Source organism: Erythrolamprus reginae, chromosome 5 (assembly GCF_031021105.1).
Source record: "Erythrolamprus reginae isolate rEryReg1 chromosome 5, rEryReg1.hap1, whole genome shotgun sequence".
Classification (NCBI taxonomy): Eukaryota; Metazoa; Chordata; class Lepidosauria; order Squamata; family Dipsadidae; genus Erythrolamprus; species Erythrolamprus reginae.
Window position 1 is genome coordinate 54,352,570 of NC_091954.1, and position 13,486 is coordinate 54,366,055.

Consider the following 13,486-nt stretch of genomic DNA (forward strand, 5'->3'; position numbering starts at 1 on the left):
AGGAATGGGATTAGGTCAACAGTAGACAATCTAAGGTTAAAGTTTTGGGGGTTGGGGAAAGAAATCACAGTCAGGTAGTGCATTCCATGCATTGACCACTCTGTTGCTGAAATCAAGTTTTCTGCAATTGAATTTGGAGCGGTTTGCCTTAAGTTTGTATCTATTGTGTGCTCGTGTATTGTTTGCTTGAAGCTGAAGTAGTCATTGACAGGTAGGACATTGTAGCAGATAATTTTATGTACTATGCTTAGATCAGACCGAATGCAGCATAGTTCTAACTTGTCTAAGCCCAAAAATTTCAAACCTAGTGGCATAACGTATTCTGCTGCAAACGGAGTGAAGGACTCTTCTTGTGAAAGAGAAGAGTCTGGAGTCACTCAATTATATTAATGCCCAAAATGCAGTGCGGGTTCCAGACATATGAGCTGTATTTGAGAACTGATCTAGCAAATATTTTGTATGCTCTAGTTAAGCAGTACAATATTACCAGAGAAGAGCTAGGCAAAATTAGGTTAATAACTCTTAATGCTTTTTTGGCAATTTCACAGACACTTTCATGAAGTTTTCCTGGCAACACAACCAGTTTTTTGAAGGTCTTTCATATAATAATAATAATAATAATAATAATAATAATAATAATAATAATAGTAGTAGTAGTAGTAGTAGTAGTAGTAGTAGTAGTAGTAGTAGTTGTTATTGTTATTTATTAGACTTGTATGCCGCCCCTCTCCGGCTCACAACATTTAACTATTAACTAGTACTAACCCTTGTTTAGCTTTTCAGAATCAGGAAAGCTCACCTAGATAGAGCAATCTGCATTACATAGCAAGATTGGAAACATAGAAGATTGACGGCAGAAAAAGACCTCATGGTCCATCTAGTCTGCCCTTATACTATTTCCGATAATCATACTAGCGGTGTTCTCTCTCTTCTCTCTCTCTTTCACATACTAGTGATTCTGTCTCTTCAGAAAGTAAATAAATTGCTGATATCAGGAAATTCTGAAGAAAATGAGCATATATTTGTGGGCTAAATACTTTGAATACAAACTCCATTTTTTTAAAGAGTTCTTGAAAGAGTTCCTGTCACCTCTCCTCCCCTCTCCCCTGCCCTCCATATTTAAGATCAAATTTATTTTTGCTTCAGTTACATTTGCCCTCTAAGAATGTGAAAGCAGAAAAACAGGCTGTGTTTTCTCTTGGATTTCACCCAAATCTAAGCCATTGGTATGTTTGGTGTGACCACAATGAACTGTTAGGTAAAATAATAGGGGAATCAAAATCTATTACTCACTTCTGTCTCTTTTCCCATCCAGAATTAGCAGAATGGAAAGTAACTGGGAGCATTTTTCAAAGCATTGCATAGATTTTTTTTTTCAATAAATAAATACATATACCAGTTTCTGATTTTGTGTTCTGTTAATGACATAATATTGAAGGATGGTATGAATCAGCCGGCCTGCTGTGACTGTTATTTATCTGGTAAATAAACCACATGAGACCATAAATAATGGACATTTTAAAATGTGTCTCTTCTTTAACCACCTTCTGGATCAATTTTCAGCAATTTATAAATTATTATTATTATTTGTTTAGTAAAGCATTATGGCCCCACATAGTGCCCTTTTGTTATATTGGACTATATATGTAATCATTCCTCTCAGACCAGAGAAGCTGTAAAAAAAAAAGATCTTATACACAGCAGACATTAGTTTCACAGTACAGTGATACCTCGTCCTACAAACCCCTTGTCATACAAACTTTTCGAGATACAAACCCGGGGTTTAAGAATTTTTTTGCCTTTTCTTCCAAACTATTTTCACCTTACAAACCGAAGCCGCCGCCACTGAGATGCCCCGCCTCCGGACTTCTGTTGCCAGCGAAGCGCCCGTTTTTGCGCTGCTGGGATTCCCCTGAGGCTCTCCTCCATGGGAAACACCACCTCAGAACTTCTGTGTTTTTGCAATGCTGCAGGGGAATCCCGGCAGCGCAAAAACAGGCGCTTCGCTGGCAGTAGAAGTCCGGAGGTGGGGTTTCCCAGCGAGGGGAGCCTCAGCGAAATCTCAGCATCACAAAAACACGGAAGTCCGGAGGTGGGGTTTCGAGGACTTCCATGTTTTTGTGATGCTGCAATTTCGCTGAGGCTCCCTTTGCTGGGAAACCCCAACTCCGGACTTCCGCTGCCAGCGAAGAGTCCAAATCCTCAAAGTTTCAAATTATTGCTGGAGCCATTCTGGCACCTACAGTGGGAAACTCGAATCCAATGCTTCTAAAATTTCCCACCCAATTGAAAGTTCAGATCCCTTGTCCCCCACCCCCAAACCTGTCACATTGCCCACTCAGGTTGTGCCAGTGTGGCAACTTCTCCTGCTGCTATTGCCCAGATGGTGGACAAAGGATGATCTTAAACCTCTCAAAAGAATGCTTTGTAGCTTCCTCATAAAAATGACCCCTCCCGAATGCTCATAATATCCAGGCCTTGTACTGATAGTGTGGCGAGCCAGTAAGTTTCCGCCCAACTTCTGCACTGACTCGACAGACGGCTTCTCTTCAAGAAAAAAGTGTATCCTGCAGCAGGGAGAAAGAGACCACAAGGGGTTAACAGTTTTAATCACCCCTCCCTACCCCAGGGGGCCCCTTTGGCTCATCTTTGTATTTGTCATGGAATCATGTGGTTTGACAATTGACGCACTGTCATTCTTTCTTACTCTTATTTTTTCTCTGTAATTGCAAATATTTAATTCAATTAATTCAAAATTTAATTTTAAGTCCAATAATCATATACAATCTAATATAAAATTTTAACTTAAAAAAGGATCTTTAACTACATAACTATATCAATTATTTATGTAAAACTTGTACAGAATTAATATTCATCATTATATACCATATAATAACTCCAAAAAAAAGAGAAACAAAAATAATTTCTATAACTTTCCACCATCAATGAATCATCCATTTTCTTTTATTCTTTCCCCTCCTTCACTCTTGTAAATGTTTCCTCTCCAACCCCATTTCCTTAGCTTTTTCTTTTTCTTTCTTGTATTTTTGAACCAACAGCTTCTTTTTTACCTACAATCCCTTTTAAATTATTATTTGTGTGGATCTGTTCTCAATTCCACTTGATCTCTTCTCCCTGTTTCTTCCCTTGTTATTAAATTGTTTTTCCTGGTACCAACATCCTCCTTTTACTCTTCCCCCCCCATAAGTCGCAATGTAATCTTTATAAATCTCAATATAATCATCAATCTGTCCTCCATTCTCAGTGTCTTTGTCACTATCAATCCCAATATAATTATCAATCTGTTCTTGCTCTTTCAAGTCGAGGTCAATATCAGTGTCAACTATTAATGGGGGGTTTAGTGTTTTTTAAATTATTAGATTTGTTCTTATATTGTCTTTGTTATTGTTGTGAGTCGCCCCGAGTCTATGGAGAGGGGTGGCATACAAATCTAATAAATAAATAAATAAATTACATAACATAACATAACATAAACTTATAGTATGTCTTCCAGCCAGCAGATGGCAATGTCTATTCCCAATGTCGTGAATTTGTTCTTTCTTACAGGGTTTAATTCTCTATATTTTTAAATCCATTTAGCATTTTAAAAAATTCTCTACAGATTTTTAAATTTTCCCTTCACTTTAATTCCACCCAACCTTTTCTGAAACTTCCTCAAAAATTGGGCTTTTAATTCTATTCTTTTAATATCTCTATGATTTTTCAGGTTGCTATATAGCTGCTTTCTCTATTTTAGAGCTCTTTTAGTCCCCTTTCTTTTTTAAATTTCTTCTTTTATACTCCAGAATAGCCAAACACTCAGCTTCTATACTTCTCCCTCTCTCCAGTTCTGTGCTTCAGTCTTCTCACCCTGGTGACTCATGACCTTTTCAGTTCTCCCATTCCATTTGTGGCCTCCAAAGCTGACAGCTGGTCACTTTTGGCTCCCTGGGGGTTTTATTACACCCCCCCCAATCCACCATGGTACCTCTCTTTCTCCCCGCCCCTGCAAGGCAGTTCTGACCCAGTGCTAACTTGTACCAGGTCTCCAGGTGGCTGGAATTTGGGGTTTCCCAGGAGAGTGTGGGGAACTCTGTGCTGCTTCGGCGCTGGCCACGGCCCTTCCACATTCTGAATTTTCTTAAATACTTTGCATAATTGAAACTCTACTGCTTCGAAACTTCAATTCCTTCACCTAGTATTTCAGTGTTTCCATAGAATATATCTTACTGATCACTCGATGCAACAAATGCAAGAAAAGTAAATGCATTTTCTATTCTGGTGCTATTTTAGGGATTGTCTCCACTCCATATTTTATTTGGTCACTTGAGATATTTTCAAAACAGTTGGTGAAATTATAGAAGCACTCTTCTGATGCTCAATATCGCTGGACTTCAAGGTCGCTCTAAAAGGAAACTGATTTTTCCACGCAGTCTGTTAAAATAAATGCAGTTTATTATATAACCCAATCAACATTTTGTGTGGTTGTGTTTGGTAGATGTTTATTGAACAAAATAAGTTGAAACGGCAAAGTCAGTTGCTGCAACAAAACTCCACCCCTGATGAGCAGCTTTCCAAAGCTTTAGATGAAAATGCCAAACTGACTCAAACACTGGAGGAAGAAAGATTGCAACACCAGCAGAAGGTAAGAAACCTGCTCTCACGTTGAACATTTCCTATTTTAGTTTCAACGCAATACATCTCCATCTGATATGTTGGATTAGGCTGAACGCATTTTTGGCAGGTAAAATGTTACCTGCAAAGCTGAGTGTTTGATATAGGGGAAAAAACGTTTCCCAAAGATACATAATTAATGTTAAGGATCAAATTTTATGTTGCTTTGGAATTCAAGTATTTCTTCATCAGGCCTTCACAATATGTAAATGAGTTAAGCTTGCTCACAATACTATATGTAAATTAGTAAAGTTTGCTTCCTGTAAACATGGCCTTCCATGAACTGAGTAAACCTCTTGCTTTAAAAGCTAGTATGCTTAATGCATAGCAGGACATAATCCCAGGGTATATACTTACCAGAATGCAACCATGCTGTTTAAGGTACTTACAAAACCACTTTTTGGTCCAGAAGGGAGGTTATTTAATTTGAACCCACTATCTCAAAACTAACGAATCAGATTCTACTAAATAAAGAGCATGCCTGATGGACTAATGTCTTGCTCAGTCTGTATATCAGATGCTTAAAATCACCCTGTCTTCCGATGCTGAATTCAAGTTTAAATTGTCACATACTTGGACTGTATTCTAAAATCCAATCATTTAATAACTCAAGGAAATTAACATGTTTTAATATAAAATGAGCAACTTGCTGCCTATAGGCACTGTGCATAGCAAATTAAAATATCAGAGTCTTGGCTTCTGCTTAAAATGAAAAACTATTCTTTTCTGAACTTATTTCATAGTCTCCTTAGCAAGATTTGTTGAGAAGAAAAAAGAAGTTTAGTGTTTGAACTATTTCCCTGTAAAGCAACTATATCTCTAAAGTGCATTAAGGTGGAACCTTCTTCCCTTTTAAAAAAATAAATAAATAAATAAATTGGCTTTCTGTAAACTGGATGTTCTTTTCACTAATAAGAAAAAAAGTCTTTGCAAATGATGTTTACATCTTAAATCTTTTCCATTCTGGAAACTTACTATTACATAAAGTTGAACAATAGATGTTAGCTGGTCCTTTCCAACTAATTCCAAATTATAATGTTTTATTTAAATGAAATAATGTTTTTAAAGAATGATATATTGGCTTGTCTTTCCAAACTGTATATAATTTGACTTTTCCTTCCTCTCTTGAAGTTTTGTTTCTTGCCCACAAATCCCTAGAGAACTTTGACACCAGAGCCATGTTTGGGAGAACCGAGTGGTAGAGGTGGAAGACAATCTTGATGATTTCACTGATGAAATCAAAACTCATATACTGTAAATGATTTTGAATAAATGATATACATGGACACACCTATATCAGGGATATTCCTTTTTATAATAACTATTACACAATAAAATTGAAAACAAATTTTTGTGTCAAAAAATAAATATTTGGGTTTTGAGGAACACCTAGTTCAGTAGTGATCCCGTCACTCATATATTTAATATTTGTCAATATTAGATTAAAGAACTGGAAGAACAATTATGTAATGAAGTTTTGCACAAAGAAATCAAGTCCCTTAAACAACAACTTGAACTTCTTGAAGAAGAAAAAAAAGAATTAGAGGAGAAGTGTCAGAGTGCTGAAGAACAAATTAAAAAATTAAAACATTCAGGTAAGCTAAATAAATAAATTTAGACATTTAGAAATTTAGATATGTAAGGGGAGTACATAAGTGCACTGGTGTGCCTTTCGTCCCCTGTCCAATTGTCTTTCCTTTCTCTCACTTATCATATATATTTTCTTTCTTTCATATATCCTCTCCTCTAAGTTCACTTTACCCTTATATATATATTACTACATGTCTATTTTTCTTCCTAGGTATTTGTGTATTGGACAAATAAATAAATAAATAAATAAATCATGTTGATGATGTTCTAAATATCATTAACACTTTCTTAACAGAAGTTAGCCATTTGTACATAGCATTAATTTACTTTATTATTTCCTAACATGTAGTCTTCAGTGTAATGGTGGTAGTTAAGCTACATTTTGCAGCCCAAACATCTAGACTCCAGTAAATTTTGGTGCATTGCTGTTATTTAACCAGATTAAGTTAATTGCATTTTGGTCCCACTGAAATGGATAAGATTTAGATTATAAATGATCAACTCCTTTAGTTTCAGTGGAATGGAATTACAATTTGCCTGGGTTTGACCTTGGATATGTTTCAACATATATTTGTGATTTATGATAGCATCCAGTGAAAAAGAAAACTTCTGTAATGCCTGACTTGGAACACTCCAAAAGTGAAAGCCACGAAGAGGTTTAAAAAGTATTACATATATATAAAATTTAGAACTTCACAGTTAGTTGGAAAGCATTGGATGTGAAGATTTTGTTTCCCCCCTATTGTTTTATGAGCCTTCATATGATTGACATTTTTAAAAGTAAATGCTTTGTCAAAGGCTATACAGAAGAAAAATGAGCTTTGCAACTCCCATGGGTGTTAATGGCTAAAATCCATGGGAACTGTGTGGCTAATTCCCTGCACTTCAGGCTAAACATTTACCCGTCACTATCTAACTGTTGAAGTGTCTGACTTGCTGGCTATTATTTGTCCAGTTTATAGGCTAAAACAAGACAGCAGAAGCACTGACAAAACCACTTAAAATACATACAGTATGAATCAACTACTGTGATTTAAATTGTTACCAAAGAATTATTTACCAGGATGGTGCCTGACCAGCTTACAGCATCGTACCTATTAAGTGCTAAAAACTGTAATTTACTACTCTTTATCTAAGATTGCCATTTCTTAATAAATTCAAAATACAGTTACCAGCAGGGGAAGTACTGTTTAACTATCATAAAGCAGCTGGATTATGTGGATGGAAAATGTCAAAAGAAAAACATACAAATGCCTTTGTGCAAGGTCCTAAAACTCTAGTGATGTGTGTTAAATTAATCGCAGGCTAGTAAGGTTACTGGAAAACCTATGGAAATTGCTAAGGAGACTCGCCCAGGCACTACTGCAGGATTTGAAATAAATTATTTGAATGTATCTACTGACTATATTGCAGCATGATGGCATTTCATAATGACTTCGCAATTGAGTTATGATCTGAATACCAAAAATAGTGATTGTTTAGCAAATCAAAAACTAGGTAGAAAAAAAAACTAGTAATGATTCTTTGGAGGTTATTTTTTTAAGTATTACTTAACAAGTTAATATCTGGAGGTCTCAAGATGTTAAGTCAGTGCATTGCTTTATTGCAAGTGCTTTAAAGCAAGAAGAAGCTTCACTCAGCACTTTACTTCAATGTCTGTTCCAGGATCATAGTGTGTCTGTATATGCAGAACTGACTAAAAGCCTGGATAATGATAGGAAATATTTAGCACTCTAATTTCTAGAGATGCTTCATTTTTTTTAAAAAAAAGTCAGATTTAACATTAATTAGCCCATTGATTAGTGAGTGGTTTTATTTTACAAAAATGATTTTATTTAGCATTTTAAAATACTTATATGTACATAAGTTATTTTAAGTGAAGAGTCTGTTCTCTTTTATACAGTTGATGAACTTGAAAAACTAGTACATCTGTCAAAAAATCCTGTACCACCTCCACCTCCACCCCTCCCACCTCCACTTCCTCCTCCTCCTAATCCAATAAAGTAAGTACCATGCACATTGCAATTTAAACTCATTGCCTAGACGTGTTTATTACTCTGAATTGGAAGTATAAGTATACATACGAAGTACTCATAGAAATGTAAGTTTGATATGTAATGTGGCTTTCAATGTGTTTGAGACTAGCTGATAGTATAAGACGGTCATGGGCCTCCCTAGATATACTCATGTCTCTTCAACACTCCGCAGGCTGCATTGGCTGATGATTGGTTTCCGAACACAACTCAAAGTATTGGTTATGACCTATAAAGCCCTACATAGCATTGGACCAGATTACTTACGTGACTGCCTTCTGCCACATGAGCCCCAGTCACCGGTCAGGTCCCACAGAGTCGGCCTTCTCCAGGTCCCATCAACTAGACATTGTCACTTGGCGTGGCCTACGGGAAGAGCCTTGTCTATGGGGGACCCAGCCCTCTGAAATCAGCTCCCCCCAGAGATTCATACCACCCATACCCACCTTGCCTTTCGCAAGAATTTGAAGGCGCACTTGCTCCGACAGGCTTGGGGACACTAATATTTACAGCCCTTGCCTATGAATGAATGTATGCTGAATAGAAAGTATGTGGGTGGACTGAATATGATTGTTTATAGATTAAATTGGGAGTTTTTAGACTGTTTTAGTTTTATTGGATTTCCGAACTGTATTTTTTCATATGTTGTAAGCCGCCCCGAGTCCTCGGAGAGGGCCGGGATACAAATCCGGTAAGTAGGTAGGTAGGTAGGTAGGTAGGTAGGTAGGTAAGAAAGAAAGAAGGAAGGAAAGAAAGAAAGAAAGAAAGAAAGAAAGAATTGCAATCAACTGCTTCATTTCTGGTGACTAAAATGAGAATATTTTTGAAAAGATGTCAGAAAGACACCCTATCTATAGCTTTAGCCAGCCTTTTCACACACCCCAATTACGACTAAGGGAATATAATATTTAACAATAAAAATGATCTATCTCTATTTTACATATTTTTGACTACAGACTAATCTCTCGAGATCCTAGGACGAGAAAAGGGTGGTCATTGTTACCTGAAAATCACTTATGGCTTTTGGGGTTGTTGCCCCTGTGGCACCAGATGTTCATTAAATTGGGCTCTAGAGATCAGTTGGGATTGCTTCTGGATTTATGACTTTGGGGACTTTAATCTGCCTTCTCTGAAGATGGTGGATCTGACATGGATCGGGTATTCAAAAGGGTGGGCTACTGCCCGGATGGGGAGAAGCACAGTGGGGTAGCAAAAATGGAGCTCCACCCCAAGCACCCAATTTGCACTGAAAGATGTTGAAAGAAAATGCAGGGTGTCCTGCATAAGCCATACCCACAGCGTGGTAGTAAAAATTTTGGTAGCCCTTCACTGGGTATTCATGACCACCATGATGGACGTGGTCCTATATCCCAAGACAGTAGTCACACACATGTTCTGTTGTCTCTGTCAGAGCAGTAGTTATGTAATTAGAAATTGGTGCAGCTTTTGGTGTCATAGTTAGATCATTTCCTGATTACCATGTGATTCTATTGTGCTACTATCTACTTCAAAGAGGCTGGATCAATTAGATGGACGCAGATGGGTTGATGGTTGATGGACCCAGTTGGGTTTTTGAGTCTACTTTGGTTGTTCCTACTGATCAGCTGCACAGTATATCTGGAGTTTGGTCAATGCTTGGAACAAGAAAATAACAGAGGTTTTTGGATCAAATTGCAACCATATAACTTTTCCTTTTTCATGGAAGCTATTACTTCCCAAAGCTCAAGGAAGAGCTAAAACAAGAGATGTCTAGATTATTGCTGGCATTCTCAGGGTTGTTCCTTTACTTCTTAAGGAAGTCTTGTTAACTCCACCAAAAGCTATTGTTGGGCTGCGTTATACAGCCTTCCCTTTTATATAGCTTCCCCTTCTGGATGAATGATATGAATGAAATGGGTTATTGGGATATTTTTTAGTCAGGATGCAGACCAATAATGAGAAGGAAATGGTGCTGGTTGTACTTTTGGATGGTCTCCATTGTGTAAGCAGCAATTATGCATCCATCCATCATCACGGATGGTCTCTCATCAAATTTTGATACCATTGACCGTGGTGTCATTATTGATCAACTCAGAAGATTGAAGGTGGACAGCACGTTGTTATGCTAGTTCACTTCATTCTCCAGGCTTGATTCAAATCTGTGGTGATTGGGGAAGTGAGATCTTGCCCACAGCCCCTACTGATTACACTAGTTCAGTGTTTCTCAAATAGTGGGGCAGGCCTCCCTGCAGGGGTGCAGAGCGATGCCAGGGGAATGACTCTGGGGAATGTGCTTTTTTTGCCACAGGGAGTGAACAATAGCACACAGCACAGAGTAGGAGACATGAAGTTTATATAACAAACCTTAAGAGACATAATGGAAAAATATTTAACAGGGATGAAAATAAAGGAGGAGAGAGACAAAGATTGTGAGACAAATGTAAGTGTCCCGAAAACTAAGATGAGGAAATATGGCAAAGCATATGTAGTGCTTGGCTTCATTGTGACTATGGTGAGAAACGAGGAAAGACCGGTATGTTTATTGTGTCTAAAAATGTTGGCAGTGGACAGCATGGAGCCAAATAAATTAAGCTGTCTCCTTAAACACATTGCACCACAATCACACTGATAAACTGAGTTTTTCCAGTGAAAACATGCTGAATATTGCAAACAATCATCCCGGCCGAGAGTTGGGGGGGGGGGGCAAAATGTTTACCTCTCCCTAGGGGGGGCATAACAGAAAATAATTGAGAAACACTGCACTAGTTCAAGACTGCAGTTAAAGTAATAATCTGTTAAAAGTTTGGGTGGCTTTATTACCTATATCATTATAAACTTGTTGCAGTCAGCTAGATGTTTGGACTAGATTTGGGATTTTTATCTACCTATCGAGTCTTTCCAAAGGTCCTAGGATAGGCAGATGTGGATGTTTTATGGGCTTAATGATCATGCGCTGGCCATGCCCACCCTCGGTTTAACAAAAAGGGGGAAGTTGCAATACGTCACATGATCAGGATGTGATGACATAAGTTTGACACCCCTGTGTTAAAAGTATCATTGCAGGATATAATATTGGCTGCTGATCAGTTTCTGAACACAATTCAAAGTGTTGGTGATGACCTATAAAGCCCTACATGGCATCAGACCAGATTACTTATGGGACCGCCTTCTGCCACATGAGCCCCAGCAACCAGTCAGGTCCCACAAGTAGCCTTCTCCAGGTCCCGTCAACTAGATACTGTCACTTGGTGGGGCCTAGGGGAAGAGCCTTCTCTGATTCCAGAGGGCCCGGCCCTCTGGAATCAGCTCCCCCCCAGAGATTCGTACTGTCCACTCCCTCCTCACCTTCCATAAGAATTTGAAGACACACCTGTACCGACAGGTTTAGGGACACTAATCATCAGCCCCTGCTTATGAATGAATGAATGTTGAATGGAAAATATGTTGGTGGATTGAATGTGACTGTTTTTAGATTAAATTGGGGTTTAAGACTGTTTTTAGTTTTATTGGATTTCAGAACTGTATTTTTTCACATTTAAATACATACATACACACACACACACACACACACACACACTGTTCCAAGTGAAGTCACATTTTGCAATAAACTGATGGCGAATTTGTCAATGCTGATGGTATTCAGGTAGTGCTCCAGTTGTTTGGGGATTGTATCCAAGCACCTATTAATGTTGATATATCTTTGCTTCCTTTTCCACAGTTGTTCTATTCTCATTTGCAGGTATTTGTATTTTGTTATCTTTTCCAGTTCCTTCTCTTCTGCTGTCTCCAGTTACTGCCATATCCTCTATTCAGATTTTTCTTTGGTCTTTCTTATCAACAGTTATTAAGTCTGGCATGTTATGCAGCAAGTGTCTATCAGTTTGAATTCTAAAATCCCAGAGAACATTAGCTTCTTCATTTTCTCTACTTTACGGTCCCACCGGTTCTTGCTTTAAGGCAAATGGTATTCCTTGCATATCTTCCAATGCATTATTTTTGCTGCTTTGTGATGCCATTGTTTGTAATCAACCTGTACGTTCTTCTTTCAGAATTAACCAGGTATCTACTGTTTCTTCAGCTTCTTTGCAGAAAACATGCTAATACTACAGCTGCTATTTTAAAAGATAATACCAATTACGAGGCAAACGACTATATACCAATGCAGGAGAAAAAAATTCATGGAAAAAATACAATTCTGCACATCTTTTGCAATGAAAATTCAGTCAAAGTTACATTTTATCTCATCCTATTGAAGTAACAACTTACTATTACAGTTAATGAAAATTTGACACGGTCTCTCATGTCAGCTATGGTAATGAAATTGACGTGTTTCAGCGCTAGCTTGATAAGTATGTGCTTTCAATAAATACTATGGAATTCTTGATGTTCTCTGACCTTGGTTGTTTGCTTGCAGACGTTTCATTACCCAACTAGATAACATCATTCTCTTCTATTGGAATAAACACTATGTATAGATTTAAGTGAAAGAATCCAGTTATTATCCCATCAGCTTCCTTCATGGTTCAGTCTTGGCCTTGCTTTTAAATCACTTCAGCCATCTACTAATAGACACTAATTATTTAACAGTTCTTTTATGTGCATCTTTATGATTCTTAAATCAATCTGGACTTTCATGTACTTAATATTCGAGCATTTTTATTCCACATAAAACCTTGTTCTTTAATTATTCCAAGGCCAACACTAGTATTGTTTTTTTTTTACTTTTAGTTTCTTTTGAATTTTTCTATAAGCAGATCAAGTGGCTATCATCTGAGCCTTTTTCTAGGACTGCCATTTCAGAAATCAAATCAAAAATACAATTGCAAATTACAACATTAAAAATAGCAAAGCATGGACTTTTAAAAGATGCATTTTTATATCATTCAATGAATACAGATTAATGGTATTTCAATTTAGACTGCACTACAATACATAGTTATAGTTGCTTCTAAAACCTCACATAACAAGTTTTTTCATGGCATTTTCTAAAAAGACCTTTTCTGGTGTTCACGAGTCTTCGGAGAGGGGCGGCATACAAATCTAAGTAATAAATAAATAATAAATAATAAATAAAGGAGACAATCTTGCAGATAAATATCCCCAGCGGCCTCCAACCAGGGACCAGTTCCATGGTGAGAGGTTTTTCCACAGAGTGTGTTTTGTCAGGCTCTCTGGTGGACTCCTCCCAAAAATTCACAGGTACAAATTTC

The 13,486-nt window shown here is 37.4% G+C and overlaps 1 protein-coding gene across 6 annotated transcripts in view; it reads left to right on the forward strand.

The window, feature by feature from the left end:
* SHTN1 (shootin 1) overlaps positions 1 to 13,486 on the forward strand; it is a 115,921-nt gene that overhangs the window by 59,481 nt on the left and 42,954 nt on the right. For all 6 annotated transcript variants that reach the window (XM_070752635.1, XM_070752632.1, XM_070752634.1 and 3 more), the window contains 3 exons: positions 4,499 to 4,645; positions 6,116 to 6,269; positions 8,168 to 8,267. In XM_070752635.1, coding sequence (XP_070608736.1) covers positions 4,499 to 4,645; positions 6,116 to 6,269; positions 8,168 to 8,267 — 401 coding nt within the window. The remainder of the gene's footprint in view (positions 1 to 4,498; positions 4,646 to 6,115; positions 6,270 to 8,167; positions 8,268 to 13,486) is intronic.